We start from the raw sequence: 19,897 nt of genomic DNA, 5'->3' as shown, positions 1-19,897 counted from the left end.
TCTCTCATCAACCAGTGGTACAGGGCAAGCTGGTATGTTTGGATCTGTTCTGTCTTCACAGTAGATGGTTCCATTGCAGAGAACATTACCAGCACACCTCTAAACTAGTTCACCCACTGTTTAGAAGGCTGGGATTAATCATGGCATAATAAAAGAGAGTCAGGTTTAAAACAAGAGGGAAGTGAAAAACAGGGACAGAAATATGAACTTCAGTAGAAACCTCAGGATGCACAAATGCCATTAGGTACAAAAAAAGAAGGCATTTAAAAACAGAGGAAGAATAATCACTTACCTTTCAAAAGGGGCTGGAAAGTTGGAATTTCCTGCAGTTTTATGACATCTGGATCATTGCTGACATTCCGTGAGGATTGTGTTCCTGGGGCTACGACCACAATGTCGTCCATTTTTGCTCGTTGCTTGGCTGGCAACGGAGATGCTGGATATTGGATGGAAAGGGAATAACCCTTTATAAGCAGTGTAACCACACCAGAACCCAACCCTATGCGAATATTGCTCTATTCAACACTGCACAGGCAGGCTTTTTATAGCACATCGCCCACTGAAGGGCTCTAAGCTCCCTTCCCTCTCCCCACGGGGGAACAGCTGATTCCGAACACCTGCACCACGGACGGCCCCGCCAGCTCCGCACGGCGCCCGGGGCGCTGCCCATGCCCGGCCCGGCTCCCCATGCCCGGCCCGGGCGGTGCCCCCGCGCCGTCACAGGAAGGGCCGGGCCGCGCTGCCGCTGCCTCCCGCAGCAACAGCCCTTCCCTTCTGCACGCCCTTCCCTTCTCCACAGCCGCTGTCCCTCCCAAGGAAACGGCCGTGCGTGCCCTTCTCCGCAGCCGCTGTGCCGGCAGAGCCCTCGCTCCCCGCCAGGCACCGACCTGCGGCGCTGGGCTCGCCCGGGCGGCTCTCGGCCTCGGCGCTCTGCTCCGCGCCCATGGCGCTGCCTCCGTCCCCCGCCCGCCGCAGCGCGGGGGCCGCCGCCGCCCACGGGGTTCCGGCTGCGCCGGGTCAGGCGGCTCCGCCCGGCGGGCGGGGCCCCGCTCGGCGCCGGGGCTGCTCGGATCTGCCCCGCTCTGCCCCGCCGGAACCGGCGCCCCAGGGCCTGCGGGGCGGCAGAGCGGCGATCTGTGTGGTACGGAAGGATGCTCCTCCGCTGCTCTCCCTAGTGAGGCCGATGTTTGTAGTGCTGTGTCCCTTTCTGTGCTCCTCGGTGTTGCCGGACAAGTTATATTTCTTTAAAAAAGAGCCTATGACCGAATATCCTGAGTTTGGAGGGATCCACACGGATTATCGAGTACAACCCCAACAATCCCTGCACAGACACCCCAACAATCCCACCCTGTGCATCCCTGAGAGCGGTGTCCAAACGCTCCCACAGCTCTGGCAGCCTTGGGGCCGTGACCATGCCCTGGGGAGCCTGGGCAGTGCCCGACACCCTCTGGGGGAAGAACTTTCCCTGATCTCCAGCCTGAGCCTGCCCTGACCCAGCTCCAGCCGTTCCCTGGCTCCTGTCCCTGGTCCCAGAGAGCAGAGCTCAGGGCCTGCCCCTCCTGTTCCCCTCAGCACAAGCTGTGACTGCCATGGCTGCCCTCAGCCTCCTCCAGCTGAACAGACCAAGTGCCCTCAGCTGCTCCTCACACGGCTTCCCCTCAAGGCCCTTCACCATCCTTGTGCCCTCCTTTGAACACTCTTTAATAGTTTAACGTCTTTCCAATATTATGGCACCCAAAACTTCACACAATATTCAAGCTGAGGCTGCCCCAGCCTAGAGCAAAGCAGGACAATCCCCTCCTGGCCCAGCCAGGGATGCTCAGTGTTTGTGCTGAAATCAGCTCCAAGTGGGAAAAGGTCATTCTGGTAGGGGGCATCTCCAACCAATGATCACAGACCACCAACCCAAGAAACTCCTAAACCCAAAAGAAGAGAAACACTGAGCATGTGTGTGATGGTGTTCACAGGGGTCTTAGGATGAGGGAAGAGATGAGGGTGTGACTCCATGTTTCAGAAGGCTTGATTTATTATTTTATGATATATATTACATTAAAGCTATACTAAAAGAATAGAAGAAAGGATTTAATCAGAAGGCTAGCTAAGAATAGAATAGGAAGGAATGATAACAAAAGCTTCTGCCTCGGACAGAGAGTCTAAGCTAGCTGACTATGATTGGCCATTAATTAGAAACAACTCTATGAGACCAATCACAGATTCACCTGTTGCATTCCAAAGCAGCAGATAATCATTGTTTACATGTTGTTCTTGAGGCTTCTCAGCTTCACAGGAGGAAAAATCTTAAGGAAAAGATTTTTTCATAAAATATGTCTGCGACACATGTGGACTAATTAACATGAAAAGCAAGTGAATAATTAACTAATAGAAGATAGAATACTAATTAATAAAAGAACTACATTACCAGTAACCAATGAATACTAATTCCTTTATTTACCAAAATGTATAAATAGTCAAAAGTTTTGATAACTGACTGACATGTTTGATGAGGCAATACCCATGTACCTGTGTGCTGAATAAAGTAATGTCGGGTTTCTAACCTAACAAACTGGGTGAGAGAGCTCATTTCCCAGTTTGTGGTGAGGAGAGGGTCTAGCAGAGGATGATGTGGGTCTGGAGCATCTCTCCTATAAGAAGAGTGTATGGGAGGAGTGGGAGCTTCAGATAAGCTCTGCTCAGATTTTGGCAACTATTTAAATGTAAGGACTCACTCTGGCCTGCAAGTTCTAGTGATGGCAGATCAGGTCTATTTATAAAAATGAATTATTTATTGAACAGACAAGTGATAAACAGATAAAAGATCTTAATCAGAATTACTTATTACACAGTATAAAACTAAAACAACTAGGGGTAGATTACAGCATAACACAAAACAGTGCACGATATCAAGGTGCCTCTATTAAAGGTAGCAAAAGAAATAATATTAGGAGTGATGTGTAACTTCCCACTGAAAGGTCAACAACATTCACAGATTCCTTCACTCAGCCTCCAGGAGAGTATCCACAAAGCAGTGTCCCTGCTCAGGGGAGAAACTCCCCACAATCCCAGGGAAATATGTAGAAGATTTCTGCTTTGTGGAAGTTTGGTGTGGTTTTTATAGTTGTAAAGTGAGATGTCTGTCAGTCAGAAATCCACCTTATCATTCCAGATCTCGCTTTGGACAGTGAGATATTTATTGGCAGTTGGGAGATGCCAGTCTCTGTGCATATTCTCACATTCACCATCCCAACAGTTCAGGTGAAAAACCAGTTTTCCTCAACTGTTCTGACCACTTCAGCCAGACCTTTAGCCTTATTTTTCAGCTTCTTTATGCTTGGCTTCTTCCACCACATCTACTTTAAGCAAAGGCAGGTAGAAGCTGCAACTTTGTCTAATACATAGCAGGGGTAATACCTGTGCTTGCCTTTAGTATTCATTCCCCTGCTCATTCACTGTGTAATGCAGTTAGCAGGCAACGCCTTAATGTTCAGATTCTCTTGGGACTTTAACATTGAAAATAATGTCACCGGTTTACCTAGAAAGGAACATTTTCTTAAACAAGTGCAGCTGAAAATTTTAGGAGAAACCATCCCTCCAAGACTGTGAGAATCACAAACATTATTAATTGCCCCAAGATGGCCATGGGGTGCAAAATGAGATGGTGGGCTCAGTCTCTTACAGCACTCATGTCCAAATAAAAGCCAACACCCAGCAGTACTGACAAAGGGGACTGACTGGGCATGAAAAACAAGACAGCCACCCATGCCTTGGCATCTAACCATTACAATACATAAACTAACCTGCCCTTCGGGATCTCTTCAGGTAATGCACATCTCTGAAAAGAAAATGGTCTCTTTCCTGATAAAGAAGGAATCTGTCTTATAATCCTTTTACTCTTTGCACTCCTTTGGTCTACTTTTACTCCTAAACACAACCCCAAAATAGTAAGGAAAAAACCCTAAAAAGCGGAAATGAAAAATTTCCAAGCAAAATCATGACTTAAGCAAGCAATTGCACTGAGACAGCTCACAGAAGAATGGCCAAGACACCAGTCAGGGTCCCAGTAGACAGGCTTTTTTGTTCATTTTTTTTCCCCATTCCACAAACACTTTGTGCTTGGTTATGATTTGAACAGGATTACTCAGGTAGCAAGGAGTCCTTTACACACACACACACACACACACACACACAGAACTATGTCCATATCCGTTTAGTCCAGGATATGCATATTAATCTCTTTCATTACAGCTCCCAAAACCAGTTCTCAGGTGGAGGAAAAGAGTGACTGTGGGTAAAGCCGTAGCAGCCTGACCACCAAGAGCTTCTCTAGGTGGTTTTGCCTTGTGTCTGATGCTAAGGAAGGACCCTTGGTGCCGGCGAGTGGCAGAGAGGAGGAGGCAGGAGGAGGAGGACCGGAGGAAGGCAGGAGAAGGTCAGGCAGGAGGAAGAGGGCAGGAGGGGGGAAGCAAGGGAGAAGGAGGGAGGGCAGGAGAAAAGGCAGGAATGGGAATGGAGAATGGCAGGCAGGGAGAAGGAAGCAAGAGAGAAGGAGGGCAGGCTGGAAGGCAGGAGGAAGGCAGGTATGTAGGTAAGCAGGAATTCCAGGTGAAAAGGAAACAAGAGAGGAGGAGGACAGGCTGGAAGGCAGGAGGAGGACAGGAAGGCAGGTAGGTAGGTAGGTAAGCAGGAATTCCAGGAAGAGGGAAGGCAGGCAGGAGGAGAAGGGCAGCAGGCGTCCCGGGCCCGCCTCCCCGGGCCCCTCCTCCCGGACGTGCCGGGACAACCGCGGTTCCCCCGAGCCGGGCCAGGCTCCGCCGCTGCCTTCCCGACCCCGAAGGTGTCCCAGGAACGCGTTCCCGCCCCGGGATCAGCGGAGCCCCCTCGGCGCCGGTCCCGGAGGAGCCCCGCGGGGACCGGCCCGGGTCACCATGTCCCGCGGGGGCAGCCGCTGGCCGGTTCGCCTGCTGCTGACCGCCTGCCTGATGGCCGGGCCGGCGCTGGGCCAGGAGTGCTCGGCGGAGAAGATGGAGAATTCCATCATCGATATAGACCTGTCCCTGCCCCGCGGCGTGCGGGGCGCGGAGCCGCTGCGCGTCCCCGGCGCGGGTGCGTGTGTCCGCGCCTGCTGCTCGGAGCACCGGCTCGCAGGTAACCCCGGCCTCCTTCTCCGCCACCGCCTGGGACGATTATTCTGCAGTTTGGGCTCTCGGGGTGGCGTTCTCCCTATTCAGCACGGGATTTACCCTCTCATTCAGGCTGCGCTTAGTTCCAGCTGGCGGCTGCTACCTTCTTTTGCCAGTAGATAAGGCAAGACCGCGTAGCGTTCAGAAAAATAGTTGCATCACAGAAACAGTGTCAAAACCTCCCAAATCCTGAACCCCGAAGGTGCATAAGCTGTGTTTAGTAAACGCACTAAAACTGCCTGACACTTTGCACTGTATTTAATTTTAGCCAAAAATGAGAATGCTCACCCTCCTGTGAGACAGCTGGTTTGAATCAAGCTCTTGGAGCAGTAGGAGGTAGAGCAGCAAGTAGAAATGGCAGTGGTGAAGGTGACCCCCAAAGCAGAAACTAGCCAAGCGATTCCTGGGATGTAATAAAAATGTTTAAATAATTTTCTTCCCCATGAGTATATCAAGGAGATTTTCAGATTTATCAGGATTTGTAAGCAAGCAATTGTTGTATAAAGTGGTGCCGGTGTGGTATGCGTGAGGGGAGGATGAGAGATTAGACTCATAATTTCCCCAACTTTATTTGTACGGGAAAAGGAAGGTGTGACCTTTCATATTTTGGCCCTGGGCCATTCTTCTGCAGTCCTTGGCGGTTTTTTTCCTGTAGGAATGTTATGTGTTAGTAGTTTTCCTCTTACTCACAGGACCAAAAGTTAACAAACTAGATCGCATTACCATACTGCTATAAAAGTTCTTACTGCTGAAACAGGTATTTACTTTGTTTTGCAGGAGACAAGAAGTGTAATTTGATTATTTTTTATGCTGCAAGAACAAGTACATATCCAAACTGCTACTTGTTTCACTGTCCTAGCACTGAGGCTTGTCCAATGAAACCTGCAACAGGACTTGTGAGCTACAGGATAACTACAGGTAAATAATAGTGAGAGCCATCAGCCCCCACACCACACTGCAAAATGACTTTTGCACCTGTGAACTTTCTGTAGTGACCAGGAACTGTTTGGGGAGTCATCTTTTTAGCAAAGTGTTCTAAGCCAAGCATTATGATTTAAAAATATTGTTCTTTTTCATTGTGGAGGATGGATGGGCAGGTGTGTGGTGAGCTCCTTTGTGGGCCCCACTTCCAGTTTGGAATAATGTCCCAACTCTTATAATATTCCTTCACATTAGATTCAGAAATCCTCATAATTTGTCCTTGCTTAAAACAAAAAGAAGTGCTTCCGTCTAGATGTAGTCAGGAAGGAAAATTTCCTGTATATAATACTGAAAAGTATCACGAAAACCAATGGAAATACCACGCCCTTGTAGCCAGCTGTGTATTTAAAGGACCCATGCTACACTGATGAATAATTGGCAATAATAAAAATAATAAATAATCATTATTTTCTGCATTCAGTTAGGGAACCTGGAGTGCAGAAGCAAACTTTCTAAACTTAGAGCTTTATGGCATGTGGGCTGCACACTCTGGAATTTCTTGCTCTCTGGCCTGTGCTGTTTTTTTTTAACAGCAAGACCTACTTGTTGATTGACATTGACTTGCACCAGACCTGTTTGAACAGCTCAGATAAGAAACTGATAATGTCAAGGTGGTTTCTGTATGGCTGCTTGAGAGACCAAACTTCTGCTGGAAAAGAGAACTTTTCCAAGAGGAACTGTGCAAGGGGCAACAGTATGAAATAGAGAAAGATTACTCTCGTAATGTTACCAAGTATTTTTGTGCAAGCCCAATCTCACAGGCATCATGCAAAAGCAATGTGCAAGAAACAAACTGCATTTCTGTAAAATTATTACTAAAATTAAACTTCTCTCCAGCTCTTTCTCCCCTAGAAGAACATCAGGGGTTTCAAACAAAGAAACAAGAAATGCAATCATGCTTGTGCTTTTGTTCGGCATGTAATGCAATGCTGAGTGAACAATGTGATTGCATTTAACACTTCTTTGTAATGCAATGCTGAGTGAACAATCTGATTGCATTTAACACTTCTTTTTCTTTTTGGAGACTTGATCTTCTGTGAGCATTTAACTGCAGAAAGATTATGCTAGCTTGTTTAATGTTCCTGGTAAGTTTTCAAAGGTAGCACCTGAGCAGTGTCGGTAGCAACAAATGTTTCAAACTTTGTTCTTTCATATGAGAATCTGTATGTGGTTACACTGAAAACCAAACTGAAAGGGGAAAAGATACTTTATTTATTTCAATTTCAGTGCATTTAACAAGCCTTTTTGTTTCAGTATTAAAAAGAGAATGAATGAGAGTCAGAACTACTTGAGAGCATGTTCCCCTTTAAATATTCTGTGCAGCAGCTGAATGGTTATAATGAATATATTATATATATTTCTATAATTTTATAAATAAAATTATAAAATTATATATATAATATGAACTGACAATTACTCAGCCAAGTACTTTCTATACCTGTAAATACCTACCTAAATACCTGAGGTAAATACAGTAAAATCAGGTAGCTTTTAGGGTTATTATTTGAATGGTATTACTGCACAGAACACTGTTATGTGAGTAGGCTTGAGGCTGACAGTTTTTATGACATAGAATTTAAATGTCACTGTGCTTATTTTAAACAAAGGGAGTTTCATTAGTCATTATCTCTTTAGAGCCCCCTTACATAAATATTTCTAAGAAATACAAATAGAGTATGCCTACATTAGTCAAAAATAGATTTCATAATTAAATATGAGTATTTCTGTTTTCAGAGGATAAATCCATCAAGACTGAGAACTTTTCTTCAGATGAGCATTCTTTGCCTTTGGATGCTGGAACCTTCATTTCTCACAGTCAGGACATCCATCAGAATCACACTGCCAGTTTGGAGCAGTCTGTCTTTCATCAGGCATCTGAGCTCCTGAACCACATAGGCAAGCATTTGGACAACATGGAACTTCATACAGTTTCTCCTGAACCTCAAAGAGCAAAAGAATCTGAGAGCTTGGACCCCATCTCAAGGCAGCAGGGAATTAATGTGCCACCCAGCACTCCTGCTGCTGCTCCAGTTGGAAACTCCACTGCTTCCTTCCCCACCTCTGCTCAGGCAGGTGCCCCTGAAACCAGCAGTGCTCCTCTTGCTGCTCTGCCAACAGGCACTGCCCAGCTGGAGTCTCTTACAACCTCTCTGCATCCTGGTGCTGCCAAACCAACCACAGCCAGCCCCACCACAGCTGCCTCTCCTCCTGCAGCTAATCCTGCTGTCCCTGCCTCCAGCATCACTGCCACTCATCATGTTCCTCTTTCCAAGCCCACAAATTCTGCTTTTCCTTCTACAACCGTGCAGGTCACCACGAATTCTGGATCTGCCACTGCCCTATCAGGGCTAAGGACTCCAGCCATGGCTCCTGAGCCAACAGTTCTCTCCTCCAGTGATACCAGCCATGGGACCCTGCCCTCTTTTCCAGGTTTCATTCTGTCCAGCGATTCTCCTGCATCTTCCCAAAACGACCTTCAAGGTTATGACCCATCTGACTCAGAGAGCTCCCTGTCAGAAGGTGTTCTGAGAGGGAAAGGTGTCTTTCAGCTGGGGGAAAAAAGCAGCCTTGTAGCAGCTTTGTTTTTTGGGATGATGTTCTTGTTGCTGGTTATTGTGCTGACAGGGAGGAAAATCCATGAATCTCTTCAGAAGAGGCGTTACACCAGGCTGGATTATTTGATCAATGGAATTTATGCTGATGTCTGACTGGGAGAGGGAATAAAATTGTGGAGAGCACCTCTCACTTTTGAGAGGAGAACTCTGAAATGGAACAATAGATATTGAAATCTCAGAAGAGGATGGATTCCTTTTTGGGGCTCTAATGGGAAAGCAGGAGACAGGAGATGGGTTTGGTGGTGAGAAGGAATGCTCTGTCTGTGCTGAACTGTAATGTCTGTCATTTTTGATTTATTCCTAAATCCTGAGAGTAAACATCTAAATCCAAGTTAAGCTAAGAAGACCTTATATTTAAGCATAAAAGGAATTTCACGAGCTTAATCTGTACTGTGACAAGATTAGTGAAATTGAAGTGCACCTAATAAATTGAGTACCTGTGCAGCACATGGGTGTTTTCAATGCTATTTGCACCAAATGCTGGTACAATCCTATTTACCCTACTTGTTGCTTTAAAGAAATACTTAGTAATAGAGCTTTGCATCCAAATGATTTTAGGTACAAACAGGAAAAAAATGTATTACATATGGCATAATTTAATTTTTCTTACCTAAATATAGCTTATGGTTATATACATATCTTTAAAGTTCTTCTTCTGCATACATCACAGGTATCCTTAAAACTACATACTGCAAATGTGAGTGCTCTCAAAGCACACCCTCTTCATTTCTAGCATCCCCTTCATGTGACTGGTAATAAGCATGGCTGCTTAGTAACAGTTATCTTGATATTTGAGTTTTTTTTCCAACCTAAACAACGCTATGATTTTATGTTTTCCTAACTCTTCAACAGGGAGAATAAGTGGGAGCATCTACTGCCACACAACTTCCAGTTCATGTTATTTAAATTTCCCTTCATATGCAGTCAGTCTAAACCTGGTTTTAGAATGAAAGGCTGGATTTCAAAGTGTTCATGTCAGGTGGCATGATCAGCAGCAAATGTCACAGCAGAGAAAGAAGGGTGCCTTACAAACACAAGGAAACAATTCTGTTACAAAATATGAAATTTGACTCACATCCAAGAGATTCTTAGATCTGTCGAGCTTAGTGTGGTGGGAAGCAGGAGTGATCCATAAAATGGCCTCAAGGCAAGTTTTCTGAAAGCTCTAAATAACTAAATGCAGAAAATTCTCTGAAAATTCCGTTATTCAGAGATCAAAGAAAAGTCAGTGTTCCTTGTGTCAAGAACTTGAATTCTTACTCTATGGAGGGTGCAAATTGCTTTATATATATAAAAACAGCTGGTCTGCCACATTGTTTAAGTCTGACAATGGTTAAAAAAAAGCAGTCTGGATAACCTCTTAAAAGTGAACAAAATTACAGGAGAAATGTACCTCAAATTTAGAAATGTACCTCAAATTTATCTTTTAGCTTGTTTTTTGACTGTGCTTTGTTAAACTTCATTTTCTTTTCCTTTTCATTTTAATGGCTATTTTCAGAGGTTTCTTGTCAAGGAACTTAACAAGGAGGAACATTTTTGGGAAATTACTTCACTGAATGATAATACTAGTCTTAGCTGTAAAAATGCAGATGCAGATCTGAGGTTTACCATAATTTTCTCTCACAAGAACAGCAACCTTCATGAGGAACTTTCTGTGTTGCTGGTGTCTTTACAGCAGGAGAGGTGCTGATAACAACCCCTGAGTGCTCACTGTGCATTTCTGCTGCAATAAATAATTTGTTGGAGGAAAAGGTGGTTGGTATTAATTGATATGGTTAAAGTACAGTAGCAAAATATTCAAGAGAAACCAGCAGATGTATCTCAGTGTTGCTCAGAGCACAGGTCATGTATCCATCTGGAGAGAGGCATTTTATAAGGACATGCAGTGATAGGACAAGGGGGAGTAGCTTTAAATTAAAGAGAGAAGGTTTAGATTAGATACTGAGAAGAATACATGTTGGATTAAGAACTATCAGGGAATTAATTGATAGCTGACCAGTCTGGATCTTTCCAGAGGGGCCTTTACAAACTGTGTTTGAACACTAGAGGGCAACAACAGTTTATTAAATAGAATTGACAAGTTATGAGGATTTTTGATGATTTTTAAAAGTTTTAGTAAGATTGGTTTTTCTTAACTTCCCAAACTATGGCTATTTCATTGCAGAAAGGTTTTATAGGAAAGGTTTTTGTTTATTGAAAAGGGTTTGGGTGGAGGATTATATACACACATTTTAAAAATTTTTTACTGCATCATATAACATAGAAGACAACAAAACTAAGCATATTGTCTATTTTAATAACATTGAATCAGGTTGCATTATTAGTCATGTATTGGCATTTCCAGTTAACAGAGAAAGACAGAGATTTCCCATCATCATTCTTTTGAATATGATGATTTATTAAATGCATTTTTGGAGCTTATTTATTTGCCTGGATAATGCACTTGTATTATGAATCAAAAAGGAGTGAGACAAAGTGACTAAAAAAGTCCATCCAGTTTGTTATGCTTTCCAACATTAAAACTTCTGTGCACTCTTCTGTTTTTCCACTGGCATCTCCTGTGGTCTTCACTGTGCACCACCCATGGAAGTGGATCATTAATCACCACGCTGTGATGACAAGTCTCACATTGGGGTGGCTCTTTCTGGCCATAACCAGTTCTGGTATGGCAGCAGGCCAAAAGCTGATTGACTTTTGTCACCTGGAGAGTGTCATAAATCCTGTAGCTGCTTGTTTTCTTGTTGCTTTACAGTGCTGAGCAAACATAAGGTGTGTAAATATAGACTGCCATGAACAAAACTGTCTTGTGGTATTGTACAGTAAAGCAAATAGCCCAAATTTTGTAACCACTGCAAACAATTGTAAAGAAATAAATTGTAGCTGTATTTGAGATGGATGAGAAGGGTGCAAAGTCCCTCCCTCAAAGGGCAGCAAACAGAATGGTGTGTTCTCTGCAAATAGTGCTTCAGTTCATTTTAACTCCTTACACTTAGGATTATTTCAAGTTACTAACCAACTAACAAAACCCAACAAACAAACAAGGAAATAAAACCACCAAAAAAAAAATTACATGAGAAGACAGTTTCAAAACTGGATTTTGTTTTCCTGCCTCTTGCAAAGCCATCTCAGTGGATTTGAATCTGATGACATGCTTTGATCCCACACTCCATGCTGATAAAAACGTGGAGTTTAAGGTGCCAGTGCTGCAGTCAGCAGTTCCCAGGCAGTGTCCATCACACAGAGAGCTCTACTCCTGTGGACTTCTTCCTGTCACCCTCCTGAAATGGGCCTGGACAGCTGTGCTCTCCCTGTGCATTACTTATCCTCTCACACAGGTAATGCACTTCTCCACATTAATTCTCAGTGAATTCCTGTTCACTGGTAGTTGGCTGCATCCCCTCATCCTTGAAGTCCAGATGCTTTCCCAATGTCTTGATAGGTATGTCCCCTGAAGGGCTAGGAAATATTGAACATGGATATATTGAACATTTTCCTTCCTCTTCAGAAAGCCTACACTCAATCTCACAGTCTAAATTTGCTTTTTTTCCTTTAGGTCTCTACACTTCTTGAGGATGTCAAAGCACAAAGCACAAAAATGCTGCTCTTTGTCACCTGTGTGTTTGGTATTATAAACAATGCATAAAAGTATTTTTAACCTTCACTACAACTATGCTGTATCACTGTTTCCCATATATTGGCTCACTTAATTAAAAAAAAAAAGGTGTGAGGGCCATGCATTACTTTTCTCTTTTTCTCTTACTCCTCTCCTACCAGCCTATAAAATGTCATTTTTGTAAGAGGCAAGAGTTTAGATATGGCATGTTCAAGCTGTTCTGATCCTTTTTCTTTTTGGTTCACTTTGTTTTAATAGAAAATTGATGAAGAAAATTGAAAATTCTGTCAGACCAATAATATCCAGGAGTAGTAATCAGATAATATGTGCATGCTGCAGAAGCCTGCAAACCTTTCCACCCAACAGTGGGCTTATACAGCTAAAGCCAGCATCAGTTGGAATCAGCTTAGCCAAAGCTGACTCATTTTACCCTCTTTTCTTGGAAAGGCTTTTTAGCTCTCCCATGTAATGCCAAAGAGTCTGCTGTAGTCTCTGGGGTGCACAGGCTGAAAGCAATGGGTGCCTAAACCACAAATGTCAGAGGCAGAAATTCGACAAGGCCAAGTGTCTGCAAACATTTTTGTCTCCTATCTTTAAGTGGTTTTGGTCTGTGGTTCCCATTGTTTTGGGTTTTTAACTGTGGTGACTGGAACACCTTTTGCTATACTGAATTATTTGCTGCTACAGTGTACCTTAGGCCACACATACACTAGCTGTTTCCTCCTGTTAAAGTGGCAGGATTCTTAAACCACAAGTGAAGATAGGACTCTAAATCATAGTTCCTTTCAACACTTTTAGAGCTTTGGTTATCTTGAAAGAAAAAAGTGTTTTGGGAAAATAGCACTTTAAATGTATTGTTAAAAAAAAATATATATTTCTTAATATGCTGAGATTAAATGGGGATTTTGCTCTGTGTAAGCCCTTTTCAAATGGTTGTAAAGGTATTAGATTTTTCACAATTGCAATAAGGAAAAAAAATAGTAGAAGTTGCATTAACTGCAAAGCTCTGACACTGAAAAAGGCATTGGAAGGAGCTTTATTAGCCAGGGCTATTCAGACACAATTCCCTGTCTTTTATGCAAAGATCCATGTGACCAAATACTATCTTTGTGGTTTTGACTGGGGATAGGGTAGAAAAAAGGAAGGATGAGGAATGGATTGGGTAACCTCACTCTAATCACTGTTTCTTCTTGAAAGGAGAAAATATAATCTAATTATTCCAAAATATATTATCTTTCAATAATGCCTTCATAGCAGCCACTACTTTTTAAATAAATATATTTGGGAACTGGGTCTTACTTTCTCTGAGTATTCCTTTGTCATTTATCTTCATTTAGTTGCCAGCTATATTGGAAGAGCATTTACTGAAATCTACACTGCCAGGAAATTATTCAAAGAACTGATGAAAATGGAAAGGCAGTGAAAGACACTTCAGCTCTGTATAATTGCCTCTTCTATCCCCTCATCACATGAAGGATGAGTTACAGCCATAAGCCACAGAAACCTTTATAGATGCAGCCACTGCAAGCTTAAGGACCCACATGAATTCCTGTTTTAACAGGCAGTGCCTTGTGATTAGTTGATTTAAAGACTTTAAGAATTTTATTCCTTAAAGTTTACTCCTGCAAGAGTGAGATCAATCTCTAGGGCATTCACAATAACTTTTATGATACTGAAATAGACTGGATATATTTCATGCTGTTTTTTCAGACCTTGAAACATTTCCCACAGTGAAATATAGAATTTGTCAAATCCAGTGTGAGTAATAGCTCTGAATTGTCAGAGGCATCCCTCTTCCTCTGAGAGACCCTGGCTAATGGTAGTTTAATGAAAATGTTACTAAGAATATGCCTTCATCTTCGTTTTTAATAATTAATTTATTCATCAATTAAGAGTATAAGAAAGATCTGGGTTTTCCTTGAAGTAATAAATTGTTCCAACATCTTGCATTTGTGTGGCCTTACCTTACAAATCACATGGAAGAGCACTTCATAAAATATTGCAGACATTAAACCTAGAGATTAACCATTAGAGGGCAATCTTTCCTGCTCTGAGGAACTCAGCATGGTTTTCTAGCCTATTTTGAGAGCTTGACTGACAGCTCATAAAAACAACACCCCTGAAGAGATACCAGGGTTGATGCTCCACATCCACATTCTTGAGGTGCTTAGTGTCTATGCTGAACTGCAGACTAATTTATATATGAACATAAAAATTAAGATAATAATACCAACAAATATAACATGAACATGGCCACAAATATGAAATACAAATAGGAAATATGAATATGACTCTTCCTCACAAAGTCTGAGTGAAGAGGAATGGTTTCTTTACTTGCCATACACTGCACTCTGTGGTAGAGTACTTTAGCCCAGAAGTGGCTACTGCAGGTGGAAAATGAGCTCTTCTCTGCACACCATAAGACATACATAAAGATAGAAAACTGTTGTAGGAAAGACTGCTAATTATTGTGACACAGTGACTTACCTTTCCTGACCATAGGCATAAATTCTAGTCACTAATCCCTGTGACTAAAACGAGTGCAAGAAAATGTACAAGGCTTTACCAGTAACTAATTTTTAAACTTCAAAGGCTGTAGTGCAAAGCAGAATTCTTAAATATTATGCATATTGCAAAATGCTGAAGGGGTTTGAAAGGGGGTTGAAAAGGAAATATTCTTAAATTGTTGTTGCTTAAAAGGCACGCACGTTATGTTTAATAGAGCCCAGATGCTGACTGGTTTTGAAAAGCTGAGCAAGCTAAAACAAAATAGTGTTTTGGTGTCTGTCAGCCTGAAATGTGAGCTCTTTTAAAAGGATGTTTTTGCTGTATCAACATAGCATTAAAGCACTTTACAAATTTTAGAACAGTAACTTTCTCAAATGACATTTTTGTAATATGGCTTTGAAATGTAGCCACAGCTAAATATTCCTGAGGAAAGTCTTGGACTTGCCCTGTGGTCTGGTGGTGGGCAGTGCCAAATTAAAATCAGAATCCTGCATGGTTCACACTAAAAAACATGACTGCTGAAGAAGGGTATCCTCAGGCAGTGCTATTTTCAACTCCCTGGGAGATGGGAGAGGAGAAAAGAGGTACTAGGTAGACAGCCTGACCTTGAGTGCCCCATCAGCAGGAGTCCAAACACTCCTCCAAAGTCACAAAGAAAATGCCCAAGCCTTCCAGGTCATCTTATTTCATATTTCCCTGTGGGGATATTGCTGGATTTCTGTTGGACTAGCTTGCCTGTATGGGCTGCTGAACTCAAGCACCTTCTCCTCTGTGAAGTTTTTGTTGCAAGGATTTTTTTTTAGCCACAAAGAAATGCAGTTCTCATCCTGGGCACCAGGCAACCTCTTCTGGTAGAGAAGATAGGAAAGAAAGAATGGGGGGAGAGGGAGGGGAGAGTTGGGGGAATAATAAAATAGTACTGAAATGCAAGGAGAAAATGCAACTCCATGTGTGATAAAAAAGGGGAATTTGATGGGAAAATTGCCCAAGAATTAGTGGAAGTGATAATTTTTGCTGTGATTTGGTTGTGGTGATAGTAATAGCAAAAAACAAGTCAGGTTTGATGCTTGGAGAAAATTGCTGTACTAGAGAGATGACTCTCTGTTCAAAGAAATCTGCTTATAAGGCACCTATACCCTGGTAAAAAGGTGCAGTTCCTATGGCACGGGAGGAAAAGTGAGGGGAAAAGTATCAATGCTTGTGGTTGAACTTCAAGAGGGAAAACATGATCACTGAGGGGGTGATTCTGCTCTCATGAGACCCCACCTGGAGTCCTGCATCCTGCTCTTGGCCTCCTCACATAGGAGGGATGTGGACCTGCTGGATCCAGAGGGGAGGCACAAGGATGAGCTCGGGTCTGGAGCCATAAATGAGAGAGTTGGTGTTGTTCAGCCTGGAGAAGAGGAGGCTTCAAGCCTTCTAGAGCCTGAAGGGGGCTTACAGATGGAGAGGGGCTTTTCACTAGGGCATTACTGGTAGGACAAGGGAGAATGGCTTCCAGCTGGAAGGAAGAAATTATTATTCTATGATCTGATCCTGAAGAAGGAATGCTGTGGTGAACCCATTGCTCTCTTGGAATAGGATAAACTGTGTCAGACATTTCTATCACATTTATTAGAACTGGCCTTGTTTTGAGGAAGAGTTGGATGAAACATTTTTGTTTATAAACTGTATGACCTAAGCAATGTGGCGAGATGATGATGATGACATCACAGTTTAAGGTGTCCTATTTTATTCTGTGAAATGCTTGTAACAGGCATCATTGGATGGCAACATTACATCCCATTTCCCCAGCTCCTGTGCTGCAGACTTTCCTGCTGAGGGCATGAGGGCTTGAGCTTGAGTTTCAGTATGAAACCCTGGACCTTTTGAAATCAGTGAGAACTTCACCATTGCCTTCAGAGGGAGCAGCATTTCAGCACGCTATGCCCATTAATACTTGTGGAAACATTCCGTGAGAAAGCTAATTATGATAGTGGCTTCTGTGATGTGGGCAGCCACAAATTCAACTGCTGAGCATCCATCTTCTTCTAACAGCTTTTGCTCATTAGGGACTTTGGTTCTGGTTCTACAGAAGATCGCACTGACTCCACTCAAACTCAGGGCACAGCTCAAAAGCAGAGGGACTTTGGCAGTCACTGCTGGTTTCATGAGCTCTGGCTGCTGTCCCTTGCTGTCCTGAGAGCTGACACAACTCCTCGTGAAGCTGGGCCACCAACTAAACCAGGGAACTTGCCCAAGTTTAAAAATAATCCCATGAAAACTCTTGTGTCATCGAGCCACCATCCAAGCTCAGAGGTAAGAGCTGTCCAGGTTTCTCAGCCTCAGCTGGATTTGAGTCAGCAAACCAAGGCTTCTCTTTCTAAGGTGAATGAAAATAACTGTGACCAACAAGGGGAGCTTCTTACTAAAATAAAAGAGACATTCTCTCTCCACTTACTTTGACTTCAAACTCAAATAAAGGAACATAATCGCCTCAGAGAAATCATGCCTGTTGGAGGCTTTTTGTGCGTGGTAATCTTGCCTCCTATTTTACTTTGTAAAAGCCTCTGCTATGAAGGTAATGCTACATGGATGAATTAGAAGTAAAGCTGACAAACACTTAGGAGATAGACTTGGTCTTGAATTCTAAGCACTGATGGGGACAAAGGTTCAAAAAAGGCCATTTTTTCAGGGTAGTGATCAATTGCTCAGAGTCCTGATGTATCTCAGTGACAAGTGGTGTCCTTTAGGAGTCCACATTGGACCAGAGTTCTTTAAATATCTTAATTAATAACAGATGAAGGGATTGAGTGTGCCCTCAGCAGGTTTGCAGATGACACCAAGCTGAGGGTGCAGGGACACACCTGAAGGACAGGCCAGTCCAGAGGGACCTGGACTGAAGTGGCCCATGGGAAGTGGAGTCTCAGCACAGGAAAGACATCAGCCTGTTGGAATGAGTCCAGAGAAGGCCAACAAGATGAATAAAGGGATGGAGCAGCTCTGCTGTGAGGAAAGGCTGGGAGAACTGGGAATGTTCATCCTGGAAAAGAGAAGGCTTCAGGGTGACTGTCCTGCTCCCACCCAAGAGGGTTAATTTTTGTAGTAGCCAGGACTACAAGGCAAGGACATGGAAGTTATCCTAACACCTTCTATCAGTGCTGGGGGTGAGGGGAAGGGAGCTCTTCTGAGGAGAAGGGGCTCCTTCCTACTTAGTGGAGTAACTCCTACTTAGTGGAGTAACTAAGTTGAATAGAGAAGTAGGGAGGCCCAGGTTCTGAGCCAGAGGGAACAATTTATTGTCTGTTGTTGGGCTACTGCAGTGAGCAAGAATGTTTCTTCTTTGTACTCTCTGTCATTACTAGAGTGCTGTTACTGTTAATTTTCTTATCTCATCTCTGTTTCCAGTGAATTGTTGTTATCCCAACCCACGATCTTTGCCTTTTGTGCCTCCAATTCTCCTCTCCATCCTGCTGCAGAGGGGAAAAGGGATTTGGGGGAGTGAGTGACAGTGCACGGGTTGGAGAGTCTTGGTAGGAGCACCATTCCTAAACCATGACAGTGACACAAATGGCACCTTCCAGTGCCTGCAGGGAGCCTATAAGAAAGATGAAGAGGGACTATTTACAAGAACATACTGTGACAGGACAAGGGTGAATGGCTTCAAACTGAAACAGGGCAGATCTAAGCCAAACATCAGGAAAATCTCCTCTGTGAGGGTGGTGAGGCCCTGGCACAGGGTGCCCAGAGAAGCTGTGGCTGCCCCATCCCTGGAAGCATCCAAGGCCAGGCTGGACTTAGACTTGGGAGCAAGCTGGGACAGTGAAAGGTATTCCTGCCCATGGCATGGGGCTGGAACTAGATGTTCTTTAAGGCCCCTTCCAATCCAAACAATTCTGTGATTCTATGATTTTATGATACTTGGGCTGGAATAAACAGAGGAGGATTCTAGGCTGTGGGGAAAGGGGCTAGGCTAAGGGAGTTGAAGCCAATAATCATTAACTGGCCTAGAGGAAATCCAAGTAGGAAAGGGTTTGAATTATAGAAAAATGGCAAAATGCACCAGTGATAGCATATAAATGTTCAAAAGCTAAAAATAAAACCAGTCAGCTTGGGCAGCAGGGAAGATGCCTTGAAGAGTCAGAGCAACCAGGCAGGGGATCAGGCTCCCAAGGGAGGTAGTCAAGGCACCAGAGTGTTTCCAGCAGAAACAGATAAGATGTGAGAGGGAATGGCATGTGGAGAAATGTGGGTTTGTGATGCAGGGGTGCAGGCTTGAGGTTTTCCCCAGCTGTGCACTGTATGATTAAGATACAAAGAATTCATTACAGATCTGCCATACTTCTCAAGAGGTTAATGACAGATTGTGCAACACTGTGAGTATGGAAAAAGTATAAGGAAACACTGTGAGGGGAAAAAACCCCAAACCCCAAATCAACAACAACTTCATTTTCCTTTTAAAGGGTGAAAATAAATATAAAAGTGTGCTTCTTTTGCATGCTCCTACAAAATCTAGAGGTGACAAACAAGGATTGGACACAGGTTCTCTCTTCTCCAGGGTACATTTTTGTATGGCAAGTCTTCCCATCCATTATCCACGTGGATCTTGCTCGAGTTTGCTAATTCTCCCAGCTGACAGCACAGTAACAGAGGGGGCTATTTCACCCAGCAGACAGTCAAGGACAAATTTTGTAATGTAGACCTGGCCTCAGGCAGATATTGCTGTTGAGCTGAATTGTTTACATTTTCAAAAAAATTTTTTTTTTGCAACCTTGAAGGTTGGGAATACACTTCATTTTAAAGAATCCTTCTGTTTTCTTCTATTTTAAAATTTTTTCCCCAGTAAAAGCTGAGAGTCTGATAATATCACATGACACCAGGAGACCTTCAGAGTCAGCCTACAATGCCCAGGCCTTTAATCTGGCCCAGATGTTATCTCCTACTGTAATAACAAGAAAATCTGTGAAAATATATGTTGAACACATAAGTAGATAAAAGTTAAATGTTTCTGTGAGTTTCTAATA

At 43.3% G+C, this 19,897-nt stretch overlaps 2 protein-coding genes across 3 annotated transcripts in view; one reads left to right on the top strand and one right to left on the bottom strand.

Annotated features, from left to right (window-relative positions):
• BORCS5 (BLOC-1 related complex subunit 5) overlaps positions 1–19,897 on the bottom strand; it is an 81,543-nt gene that overhangs the window by 61,029 nt on the left and 617 nt on the right. The window contains exons 1-2 of one of the 2 annotated variants that reach the window (XM_058805092.1): positions 888–962; positions 293–436 (exon numbers count right to left, since the gene is read on the bottom strand). In XM_058805092.1, the coding sequence (XP_058661075.1) occupies positions 293–436; positions 888–945 (202 nt within the window). In that variant the 5' untranslated portion in view covers positions 946–962. Of the gene's footprint in view, positions 1–292; positions 437–887; positions 963–19,897 lie in introns of those variants that run through there. The other variant, XM_058805093.1, reaches the window with a different exon arrangement.
• On the top strand, positions 4,795–12,274 carry MANSC1 (MANSC domain containing 1). The gene is made up of 3 exons (XM_058805091.1): positions 4,795–5,142; positions 5,955–6,095; positions 7,893–12,274. Exons 1-3 carry the CDS (start codon positions 4,923–4,925, stop codon positions 8,864–8,866), a joined length of 1,335 nt encoding a protein of 444 aa, XP_058661074.1. The 5' UTR covers positions 4,795–4,922; the 3' UTR covers positions 8,867–12,274.

The sequence above is a fragment of the Ammospiza caudacuta genome, chromosome 5 (genome assembly GCF_027887145.1).
Source record: "Ammospiza caudacuta isolate bAmmCau1 chromosome 5, bAmmCau1.pri, whole genome shotgun sequence".
NCBI classification, from domain to species: domain Eukaryota; kingdom Metazoa; phylum Chordata; class Aves; order Passeriformes; family Passerellidae; genus Ammospiza; species Ammospiza caudacuta.
This window is presented reverse-complemented; position numbering and strand designations above follow the sequence as displayed.

What these genes read in the sequence shown, in the direction of transcription:
- MANSC1 (XM_058805091.1), top strand. Translation starts at nt 4,923, where the DNA reads ATGTCCCGCGGGGGCAGCCGCTGGCCGGTTCGCCTGCTGCTGACCGCC. An exon ending in CTCGGAGCACCGGCTCGCAG is followed by an intron (nt 5,143 to 5,954) that starts GTAACCCCGGCC and finishes TTTGTTTTGCAG; the next exon opens with GAGACAAGAAGTGTAATTTG. An exon ending in GAGCTACAGGATAACTACAG is followed by an intron (nt 6,096 to 7,892) that starts GTAAATAATAGT and finishes TTCTGTTTTCAG; the next exon opens with AGGATAAATCCATCAAGACT.